The sequence below is a fragment of the Panulirus ornatus genome, chromosome 62, assembly GCF_036320965.1.
Source record: "Panulirus ornatus isolate Po-2019 chromosome 62, ASM3632096v1, whole genome shotgun sequence".
Lineage (NCBI taxonomy): Eukaryota > Metazoa > Arthropoda > Malacostraca > Decapoda > Palinuridae > Panulirus > Panulirus ornatus.
In genome coordinates, this window is record NC_092285.1 from 10471581 (window position 1) to 10484080 (window position 12500).

The 12500-nt window shown below is 43.5% G+C and overlaps 1 protein-coding gene across 1 annotated transcript in view; it reads left to right on the plus strand.

Annotated features, from left to right (window-relative positions):
• Nucleotides 1-3481: 3481 nt before the first annotated feature.
• LOC139745721 (uncharacterized) overlaps nucleotides 3482-12500 on the plus strand; it is a 46207-nt gene continuing 37188 nt past the window's right edge. Inside the window, exon 1 of the mRNA XM_071656181.1 lies at nucleotides 3482-3595. Coding sequence (XP_071512282.1) covers nucleotides 3482-3595 — 114 coding nt within the window. The remainder of the gene's footprint in view (nucleotides 3596-12500) is intronic.

Here is a 12500-nt window from a genome sequence, read left to right on the forward strand (position 1 = left end):
AAGGGTCGTGTACCGTCATACCCATGAGTCGTACCGTCGTGCTCAAGGGTCGTGTAGTTGTGCTTGAGTCGTACCGTCGTGCTCAAGGGTCGTGTACCGTCGTGCTCAAGGGTCGTGTACCGTCGTGCTCAAGGGTCGTGTACCGTCGTGCTCAAGGGTCGAACCCTTGTACTCAAAAGGTAAACTTGAAGTATTATAACTAAAATGCTTTTATGATGCATAGTTCGGGGACCTCGTCACCCCAAAAGACTATCACTGAACTTTTAATTAGTCATTGTTTCGTCTGTAGCATTTCCTACGTTCGTAGTGGGTGACGTCAGTCGTTGTAGTAGTGAGGACGGCAGAGGCCATTTATCGTCCAGACGCTGGTCATTTCGAGACCCCGAGGGAGGGGATGAACGTAAAAGGCTCAGAATTGATTCGGGACCAGGGATTGGACAAGTGGAGACAGAAGCCTCGCCCGAAGACGTACAGCAATATCATATTTGAGAATCGACAGAAGGATAAGATAAAATGACACAGTTGATCCATTCGACCCATCTGGACTATCATAATTCCCGTCCAGATAGATAGATAGAGAGGATGTGGTTGATAGATACTTAAAGTGTGTTCGGGTCTTCTGACTTTCCCCCCTGAAGTGTGAGGTGAAGTTTTGTAAGTAGACGACCACAGTTTGAGGGGGCGAGAGCTGCGACAGTCTACCAAGGTTGTAGACTTGGTAGAAAAGTAACGGGTAGAGTCATTGGTAGATGAATTAATCGTGAACTTGATGGCTTAAAAGTGTTTGGGGTTCATGGTAGTTTGTGTGTGTGTGTGTGTGTGTGTGTGTGTGATGGACGCGCTGACAATGGTGGGAGAGGCGGGGTCGTTCTTAGGGAAGTCGTTATACATGGACTTGCGTCATACACAGTCATGCTGGAGGAAACCTACGTCATACATACGTCATACGCAGTCATGCAGGGGGAGATCTACGTCATACATACGTCATACACAATCATACAGGGGGATATCACTGGTTGTGTGGGTATGTGATTGTCATACTAGACAGGAGCGGATGTGTGGGCTGGTTAGCTAGTACAACAATATTTTTGTGTAATTGCCACTGTAATTACCTGTCTAACTCGATGCCTGTAACAGGGGTTGAAAAACACTGTAGAAATGTTGAATTATCAAGCTGATATATGTATATATATATATATATATATATATATATATATATATATATATATATATATATATATATATATATATAAATGGGCCACATTCGTTCACACTCAGTCTCCAGCTGTCATGTGTGATGCACGAAACCACAGCTCCCTTTCCACCACATCCAGGCCCCACAGATCTTTCCATGGTTTACCCCAGACTTTTCACATGCCCTGGTTCAATCCATTGACAGCACGTCGACCCCGGTATACCACATCGTTCCAATTCACTCTATTCCTTGCACGCCTTTCACCCTCCTGCATGTTCAGGCCCTGATCACTCCAAATCTTTTTCACTCCATCCTTCCACCTCCAATTTGGTTCCCCACTTCTCCTCGTTCCCTCCACCTCCGACACATATATCCTCTTGGTCAATCTTTCCTCACTCATTCTCTCCATGTGACCAAACCATTTCAATACACCCTCTTCTGCTCTCTCAACCACACACTATTTATTTCCACACATCTCTCGTACCCTTTCATTGCTTACTCGATCAAACCACTTCACACCACACGTCACCAATTTTGATTATCCCACAGTTCACTTTATTTCCCTCCACCTAAATCGTTTTTGTTATAACCACATTTTTTTTTTCCCACCAGTTGTTCACTGTGAATAACGTTCACCAAACGTGTTATTCTCAGTGTTCATCATAACATATTATAGACGGATTATTCCATAGCAAGGAAAAGTTTAAAAAATAAAATTATGTTTTCAGTTCTGTCTGGATGCTAGAAGATGGGTTTACGATCTTTTGAGTTTAGTTTGATCATCTAAAAGTCATTTATTGACCTGTCTGGGTCCTTTTAGGTTTAGTCTAACCATCTGATATCATTCAGTAGTCTAAAAGGTTATACATTTTCCCCTGAGTATTATGAAGTCATTTTTTTTTCTTTAACTGAAGGCGAGAGTTTGTTCCCTGTTTTTATTTTCGTCCCCATGTTTGTGTGTGCTCACCAAACTACATCCCAGCCTTCGTACTGTCCATGAGGGAAATTTGTCACACTCATGTCAAAACAGAAATTTTTGGGTATAATTTTTTTTTCTTTTTTTTCCAAAAGAAGGAACAGAGAAGGGGGCCAGGTGAGGATATTCCAAAAAAGGCCCAGTCCTCTGTTCTTAACGCTACCTCGCTAACGCGGGAAATGGCGAATAGTTGAAAAGAAAGAAAAAATATATATATTCATATATATTTTGTCATAATGAATGTTAGACTTTTTACGCAAGAGTGATAGAGTGTGAGGATAGGTTTCTGTCTATTGTTGCTTTTCGGCTACAGATAGACTGCCTCGGGGGGGGGGGGGGGGGGGGGTCACTTAGTGATAGAGTGTAAGAATAGATTTCTTTCTATTGTTGCTATTCGGCTACAGATAGACTGTGGGGGGGGGTCACTTAGTCAGTGATAGAGCATGGGAATAGATTTATCTATTATTGCTGTGGGATTAGTGATAGACGACCTCTGGGGTCACATAGACAGTGACAGAGTGGCAGAATAGATTTCTATTATTGCTATTTAGTTACTGATAGACTGCCTCTAGGGTCACATAGACAGTAATAGAATAGGAGAATCGATTTCTGTCTATTATTGCTATTTAGCTTTTGATAGATTGCCTCAGGGGGTCACATAGACAGTGACAGTGTAGCACAATAGATGTCTATTATTGCTGTTTAGTTACTGATAGACTTCCTCTGGGGTCACGTAGATAGTCGTAGACGATAGATTTCTCTCTATCAAGGCTATTCACTTGTTGTGAAGCTGCCCCCTTGAGGTTTAAGTAACTTTAAAACCTTTTAAGTATCTAAGTGTAAGTGGGGGGGGGGATGAAGGTGGGGGTGACTGTCGTGGTTGTGAGTCGGGTTATGATTGTAGTGGTGTTGTGGTGGTGGTGGTGTTGTGGAGGGGGGGAGGGGAAGTTACTGACACCTTTTGGGAAGTTACTGACACCTTTTGGGAGGCTACTGACACCTTTTGGGAAGTTACTGACACCTTTTGGGAAGTTACTGACATCTTTTGGGAAGTTACTACACCTTTTGGAAAGTTACTGACACCTTTTGGGAAGTTACTGACACCTTTTGGTACTGACACCTTTTGGGAAGTTACTGACACCTTTTGGGAGGTTACTGACACCTTTTGGTACTGACACCTTTTGGTACTGACACCTTTTGGGAGGTTACTGACACCTTTTGGTACTGACACCTTTTGGGAAGTTACTGACACCTTTTGGCTGTATGTGTTGCACCACTTCACCTCTCCCTCTCTCCCTCGCCTAACAGAGATGCCCTTGCCCTTGTCCTTCTGTCGGCTGGCCAACATTACCGCCTCTTCGCTCAGCCTGACCTGCCAGCGACCTGCCGTGGCCACAGACGTAGCTACACTCTACAGAGCCGAGGTAGGTGGTAGGTCCTCCTCCTGCCGTGGCTACAGCAGGGGCTACACACACTACAGAGCCGAGGTAAGTAAGGCGCCTCCCTCTTCCCAGGTCCTCCTACCGTGGCTACAGCAGGAGCTACACGCACTACAGCTGGCCAGCCAGGACACGAAAGCCTGCTGGCGTAGCCGCGCGGGAGATGATCCACAGCGAACTGACGTAGGTCAGGTGTTGGCACGGGGCGGTCGTAAATGTACGTGTTGGCTAAGTAACTGTTACCACAGCTGAAATGTAGTTAGCTTTGTGTGTACCTACTGTTACCATGGCGATGGTAGATGGCTTTAGCTGCACCGCCAGCACCTCAATGACGGTTTAGCTGTACCATAGTGATGATAAACAGCTTTAGCTGCCCCTAAGGGAACATAGTGGTGGTTTAGCTGTACCATAGTGATGATGATCAGCTTTAGCTGCACCAGCAGCACCTCAATGATGGTTTAGCTGTACCCTACAGATGATAAATAGCTTTAGCTGCCCCTAAGAGAACATAGTGGTGGTTTAGCTGTACCATAGTGATGATAAACAGCTTTAGCTGCCCTTAAGGGAACATAGTGGTGGTTTAGCTGTACCATAGTGATGATAGACAGCTTTAGCTGCTCCTACAGGCCCACAGTGATGGTTTAGCTGTACCAACTGGACCATTAGTGGTGATCGATAGCTTTATGTACACCAGCTCAGTGATGCTGGATAGATATAGCTGTACCCACAGGATTATCAGTGAGAGTTTAGCTGTGTGCCAACAGTGTTGTAGCGAAGGCTTAGCTGTACCCACAGGAGTGTAGTGAGGATTTAGCTGAGCCTGCAGTACCGTCTTGAGAATTTAGCTGCACACCGTACGCTCGCTCTCTCTCTCTCTCTCTCTCTCTCTCTCTCTCTCTCTCTCTCTCTCTCTCTCTCCCTGTATGACCCAAGACAATTTATTCCAAAGCAATATTTCTCCCCCTCTCCCCTCCCCTCCCCTCCCCTCCTCCTCTCCCCTCCCCTCCTCTCCTCTTCCCTCCCCTTCCCTCCCCTCTCCTCCCCTCCCCTCCTCTCCCCTCCCCTCCCATCCCCTCCCCTCCCCTCCCCTCCTCTCCCCTCCCCTCCCCTCCTCCTCTCCCCTCCCCTCCTCTCCTCTTCCCTCCCCTTCCCTCCCCTCTCCTCCCCTCCCCTCCTCTCCCCTCCCCTCGTGTGTCCTCGTTTTTACTTTGACGATTATTATATATATAAATATATTTATTACCACGTAGCGCCAGCCGTTTCAAAGCCACGTCCTTCATGGCGTCTAAACATTAATTAACGTTTTTTTTTGTTTAAACGCGTAAACAGTATTTTATGTCGTTATTTGCTTTCTTTTCTCTCTTCTCTTTCCCTCCTCCTCCTCCCTGTTAACTGTTTAGATCCTGGCATTCCTACATCTGTTAACAGTTTTACAACGGTTACAACAGATGAGAGAACGCATTTTTTTTTCTTTTTACAAAGTGGAATTGAATGCCCCAAAATTAATGACTTGGCCTTTTTTTTCTCCCTCTCCGTTTTGGATGGTCTGTCTCGACTGTGAACTAAGGCATTGGTGACCCAAGGCCTTTTTCTCAGTGGTGCTCCACTTAGTATACCTTCCACTGTGTATTGCGATGCTTAATACAAGAACGCGATAGCTGCTTAGCTGTAGGTATGTCTTATAGGGTCGTGTGTACCGTCTCAGTGCTCAAGGGTCGTGTGTACCGTCTCAGTGCTCAAGGGTCGTGTGTACCGTCTCAGTGGTCAAGGGTCGTGTGTACCGTCTCAGTGGTCAAGGGTCGTGTGTACCGTCTCAGTGGTCAAGGGTCGTGTGTACCGTCTCAGTGCTCAAGGGTCGTGTGTACCGTCTCAGTGCTCAAGGGTCGTGTGTACCGTCTCAGTGGTCAAGGGTCGTGTGTACCGTCTCAGTGCTCAAGGGTCGTGTGTACAGTCTCAGTGGTCAAGGGTCGTGTGTACCGTCTCAGTGGTCAAGGGTCGTGTGTACCGTCTCAGTGCTCAAGGGTCGTGTGTACCGTCTCAGTGCTCAAGGGTCGTGTGTACCGTCTCAGTGCTCAAGGGTCGTGTGTACCGTCTCAGTGGTCAAAGGTCGTGTACCGTCTCAGTGCTCAAGGGTCGTGTGTACCGTCTCAGTGCTCAAGGGTCGTGTGTACCGTCTCAGTGCTCAAGGGTCGTGTGTACCGTCTCAGTGGTCAAGGGTCGTGTGTACCGTTTCAGTGCTCAAGGGTCGTGTGTACCGTCTCAGTGCTTAAAGGGTCGTGTGTACCGTCTCAGTGGTCAAGGGTCGTGTGTACCGTCTCAGTGGTCAAGGGTCGTGTGTACCGTCTCAGTGGTCAAGGGTCGTGTGTACCGTCTCAGTGGTCAAGGGTCGTGTGTACCGTCTCAGTGCTCAAGGGTCGTGTGTACCGTCTCAGTGCTCAAGGGTCGTGTGTACCGTCTCAGTGGTCAAGGGTCGTGTGTACCGTCTCAGTGCTCAAGGGTCGTGTGTACCGTCTCAGTGCTCAAGGGTCGTGTGTACCGTGTCAGTGGTCAAGGGTCGTGTGTACCGTCTCAGTGCTCAAGGGTCGTGTGTACCGTCTCAGTGCTCAAGGGTCGTGTGTACCGTCTCAGTGCTCAAGGGTCGTGTGTACCGTCTCAGTGGTCAAGGGTCGTGTGTACCGTCTCAGTGGTCAAGGGTCGTGTGTACCGTCTCAGTGCTCAAGGGTCGTGTGTACCGTCTCAGTGGTCAAGGGTCGTGTGTACCGTCTCAGTGCTCAAGGGTCGTGTGTACCGTCTCAGTGCTCAAGGGTCGTGTGTACCGTCTCAGTGGTCAAGGGTCGTGTGTACCGTCTCAGTGGTCAAGGGTCGTGTGTACCGTCTCAGTGCTCAAGGGTCGTGTGTACCGTCTCAGTGCTTAAAGGGTCGTACCATCTGTTTCATAGTTTTATATTTAGGAACCCATTCTTCGTCCCGTCTTATCCAACATATAAAAAAAAACATATATGAATTTAACAGACCCATGTTAATGTAAATATCATGAATGTATGCAATGTTAAAAAAGTACATATAACCTGGCTGTTATAACTAGGCTCTGGTACATATAAATCTTACGATTTTCTTCTGTATGTAAAAAGATATATTGGTAGAAAGATATATTGGTAGAAAGATATATTGATAAAAAGATACATTGGTAGAAATCTATCGTTTTCATTAATAACTTCGAAAAAGAAAATACTTTTTTAAGTTCAGAAATATGTACACAATTTATGGTTTCTTGTATTATTTATTACAGTACATTTTAAAGACTGCCTTCAGCACATTCTTTGGTGAATGACATAGTTCGTTTATTTATCATTTATGGTAGTTTAAGAGAGAGTTTTTTTCAGTGTTGTGTATTTTCGTAGTTTGAAAGTTTTATATATATAAACTTTCTCGTATTGCAGAGATGTAATAGACTTATTGAAAACAACAGGTTTCCAACATGTTCCTTTATGCTGACTTTATACGTTTATATAAATGAATATGGATGTGCTCTTTGAGTACAGTATCAATATATATATATATATATATATATATATATATATATATATATATATATATATATATATATATATATATATATACACGAACAAAGTGCCTTTGAACGTGCACCTTCATAGAACATAGAAACATATTAAAGCACACACACACACACACACACACACACACACACACACACACACACAATCACTATGGCGAAGGCAGACCATCTGAGAGGCTGTTGGTTTTCTAGGCCAAGCTATTTGCCTTCACAAGCAATACCTGGCCACGTCCGCCACACTTGGGCATCTCATTACCGCCCTCTCCCATTGAGCTCTGCCTCTGGCAAGACCATCTGCACTTTCTCATATCACCCTCCCACTCACTCCTCTTATTTCATTTCCATTACAGGATTGTGGGACACCACCGTTTTCAATTTGGGGGGGTTCCTTGGCTATTTCTCTCAGTCTTTACGTACCACATTTGATGTACCGTTTGGATTGTACATAGACGCCCGGCCAAGAGGTACAGAACGTACCCTACTGTACCTAGGGAGTGTAGCGTGTACCGTTAACGTCACTCTTCTGTTGCTTGTAATATTATATTGCGGACCAACGGAAACAGAATTCAATTTCAGGGGGGAAAAAGTTGGCATTTTGAGTGGTGTAATGAAATTTTTTTTCATATGCGTCTGCATATTGATATATATATATATATATATATATATATATATATATATATATATATATATATATATATATATATATATATATATATATATATATTACACTTTGTCGCTGTCTCCCACGTTAGCGAGGTAGCGCATGGAAACAGACGTGAGAATGGCCCAACCCACCCACATAAGCGTGTATATACATAAACCTATACATTTCAACGTATACATACATATACATACATAGACGTATACATATATGCACATGTACAAAGACCCATTCATAATGGAAGAGATTGAAATAGATACATAGATAGATAGATATAATTAATATAATTAATATAATTGATAACACCCAGGACCTTTTTTAAAGGCCCCTGTAGCACAGGTTGCGCTACTTCCAGTAGCAGGAGAATGTAGGCTGCACTCTAATTAGATCGTAAGTCGGTCCCTCACCCCGTCTTAGTTTAATTTTCTTAACGATCATTTTTTTAAATTTTTCGATATTCCTTCGTCTCCATCTTCAGCAGTTAGTCTACTCTGCCAAACTCCACCTGCTCCTCCACCTGCTTCCACCCATCCACTCCGCCTCGGCTGTGTTCGCTCACCTTATATTTTCGTGGATGATAATTTCCGTGGCGTTTGCTCCCGAGAGTTGGCTGCTCGTGTTCCCCCCCCAAAAAAAAAACCATTGGTGACTTGACCCTTGGCTGCTTGAGAGGGAGGGTGTGTGTGTGTGTGTGTCTGTGTGTGTGTGTGTTGGTTCGTTCTCCTGTTTCTTTTCTTGCGCAGCTAAGCTTTGGAACTCGTAGCTTCTGGTAGATTCTTTTCCAAGGAAACCTGATGACTTAACCTTATTTGAAAGCAGCTTTATTTGTTATATACGAGCTGTGTTAACTCCCCATCTCACGTGTTCAGCGCATGTAATTAGTCGCCTGGTGAGAGGCGTGCATTGATAGAGTTGGCTCCGTGTGGTATACGGGGGGCGATATACTGTCTTTGGAACCGAACTACGTCAAGATAAACGATGAGATAGTCTGTAGGGCCAGACTGTGGGTACTAGAACCTTGCTTTAGTATAGTATGATTGAAGGCTAGAGAATAGATGTATTTAGACCCAAAAGAAATGTATATCCATATCTTACTGACGAAACCTGGTTAAGGCCAGAGAAGGAATTATGGAAAAAGATAGACGTGTGCTTTTGTGTGTGTGTGTGTGTGTGAGAGAGAGAGAGAGAGAGAGAGAGAGAGAGAGAGAGAGAGAGAGAGAGAGAGAGAGAGAGTCGTTAATGAAAAATGGTATTATGAATTATAGTTCGCAATAATATTAATTGCTTTTTTCAATATTTTGAAAGAATCGGGGTTTTTTTTTCTCCTTTTTTTTTGGATAAAACGAAATCATTTTAAAATTTAAGAATGTGTCACTGTTGACACGTTCAAATGATAGAAAATACAACACCGGGTTTGGGGGAAAAATATTATATATATATATATATATATATATATATATATATATATATATATATATATATATATATATTTTTTTTTTACCTCTCTCTCAAATATGTCGACATTATTAATTAATGTACTAGCATTATTGAAGCAGATAGTATGAAAAATTGCAGATACAATACTGCAGAAGATCATAGTGAAAATGTTTCTGTAGTTTCAGTCATATATCTGAAGTGGTTGGGTACTGTGTGGAGGAGGGGGTGACAAAAAAAATTTTGACATTTTTTTTGTAAACATGGGATGTTGTAGTTGTTATTATTATTGTTAGTTGTTTTTGTTGATGAATTTGTGTTTGCTTGTGTGTTCTTCATTTTTGTTTTTTTGGTTTTTTTTTTTTTTGCCTTCGCGTTTGTTCATCCGTCCATGTGGCTGTGAGTTAAAAACGCATTGGGCGTTTATTTTTTATTTTATTTTTGTTTGCCCTTCGGGAATCGCGTTTGGAAAAAGGGGCGTAATATTAGCCAGCGTCAGTCCGTTTTTCGTGAGCATTCCGTTTTCTTCGGTAACGTTGTTTACATAACCATGTTGGTCCGTGTGTGGTTGTTCAAGATCGGGAGTTTTGTGCTTTACAGGCGATACCTTACCTCCAGGAAGCTAAGACTGCTTGTGTTCTAAGATGTTCTCGATCGCTTGTGTTCTAAGATGATGTTCTCGTTCGCTTGTGTTCTAAGATGTTCTCGATCGCTTGTGTTCTAAGATGTTCTCGATCGCTTGTGTTCTAAGATGTTCTCGATCACTTGTGTTCTAAGATGTTCTCGATCACTTGTGTTCTAAGATGTTCTCGATCGCTTGTGTTCTAAGATGTTCTCGATCGCTTGTTCTAAGATGATGTTCTCGATCGCTTGTGTTCCAAGATGATGTTCTCGTTCGCTTGTGTTCTAAGATGATGTTCTCGATCGCTTGTGTTCCAAGATGTTCTCGTTCGCTTGTGTTCCAAGATGTTCTCGATCGCTTGTGTTCTAAGATGATGTTCTCGATCGCTTGTGTTCCAAGATGATGTTCTCGATCGCTTGTGTTCTAAGATGTTCTCGATCGCTTGTGTTCTAAGATGATGTTCTCGATCGCTTGTGTTCTAAGATGTTCTCGATCGCTTGTATTCTAAGATGTTCTCGATCGCTTGTGTTCCAAGATGTTCTCGATCGCTTGTGTTCTAAGATGTTCTCGTTCGCTTGTGTTCTAAGATGTTCTCGATCGCTTGTATTCTAAGATGTTCTCGATCGCTTGTGTTCCAAGATGTTCTCGATCGCTTGTGTTCCAAGATGTTCTCGATCGCTTGTGTTCTAAGATGTTCTCGTTCGCTTGTGTTCTAAGATGTTCTCGATCGCTTGTATTCTAAGATGTTCTCGATCGCTTGTGTTCCAAGATGTTCTCGATCGCTTGTGTTCTAAGATGTTCTCGATCGCTTGTGTTCTAAGATGATGTTCTCGATCGCTTGTATTCTAAGATGTTCTCGATCACTTGTGTTCTAAGATGTTCTCGATCGCTTGTGTTCTAAGATGATGTTCTCGATCACTTGTGTTCTAAGATGTTCTCGATCACTTGTGTTCTAAGATGTTCTCGATCGCTTGTGTTCTAAGATGTTCTCGATCGCTTGTGTTCTAAGATGTTCTCGATCGCTTGTGTTCTAAGATGTTCTCGTTCGCTTGTGTTCTAAGATGTTCTCGATCGCTTGTGTTCTAAGATGTTCTCGATCGCTTGTGTTCTAAGATGTTCTCGTTCGCTTGTGTTCTAAGATGTTCTCGATCGCTTGTGTTCTAAGATGTTCTCGATCGCTTGTGTTCCAAGATGTTCTCGTTCGCTTGTGTTCTAAGATTCAATTTCTTGGCAGCCATCAGCAGAGCCCAAGTTTAAAAAGAAAAAAAAGGTAAAAAAATAATAATGTTCGAGTTGACTCGTTTTATTATTATTATTATTATTATTATTATTATTATTATTATTATTATTATTATTATTATTATCACAAAAAAACAGAGTTTGACGTAAAATGGTTTGTCTGTAAACATTTAGCCCTCCCCCCCCCCACCACCCCAGCACAATCCATTGTGTTTATATATACATTTTTTGTGTGTGTGTGTGTGTATTGTGGCGTTGTTTTAAACGCTTGTTTTCGTACGCCAGTGCCGGGCATAATGGCCTGGTTTCTTGCTTTCGTACGTTCGTGTTTATTTAGACGAGTTAACTATTATTCGTGGTCTAGTGGATTGTAAATTCGTAGCCTCGTAGACCACAATTCGTAGCTTACTTTGTTCGTAAATTCGTAGCCTACAAGTGGATCGTTAATTCGTAGCCTGGTAGATCGTTAATTCGTAGCTAGGTGGATCGTTAATTCGTAACCTGGTAGATCGTAAATTCGTAGCCTAGTGGATCGTAAATTCGTAGTCGTGCGTGTCGAATATTCGTACGTAGTTCGTGTTCGTAGTAAGCCCAAAACCCTTATATATATTTTTTTTCCCCAAGCCTTGCAACGTGTTTTCGCCGCCATTTAGCCATGTACTTTAATTACTTATACTTTATAACTACTTAAGTAAGTACACACTAAGTAGGGCTAATGTATATATATATATGTTTATATACCTCCGCTAGAGACCCGGTATAAGGCGTGAGGTGACACACGACGGGGTTTCTAGAGACCCTTGCCAGGTTTTCTCGTTCTCTATTTAATTCCAGGAGGAAGTGTATTGTGGGGTTTTCATTTCCTGCCTGTGGTGGGTGAGGGGAAGGGACAACCCCCACGTATATATTTTTCTCCCCCTCCCCCCCCTTCCTTCCTTTTTTCCCCTCTTCCCCTTCTTTTTCCCCCTCTTCCCCTTCTTTTCCCCCTATTCCCCTTCTTTTCCCCCCTCTTCCCCTTCTTTTTCCCCATCTTCCCCTTCTTTCCCCCCCTCTTCCCCTTCTTTTCCCCCTCTTCCCCTTCTTTCCCCCTCTTCCCCTTCTTTCCCCCTCTTCCCCTTCTTTTTCCCCTCTTCCCATTCCTTTTCCCCCTCTTCCCCTTCTTTTCCCCTCTTCCCCTTCCTTTCCCCCTCTTCCCCTTCCTTTTTTCCCTCTTCCCCTTCCTTCCCCCCTCTTCCCATCCTTTTTCCCCCCTCTTCCCCTTCCTTTTCCCCCTCTTTAAGCTTCTTGTGGTCTCCCCACAATCCAAGTTCTTCCTTCCTCCCCATCTCGAAGAGATGGGGAGAGCTATACAGCCCTT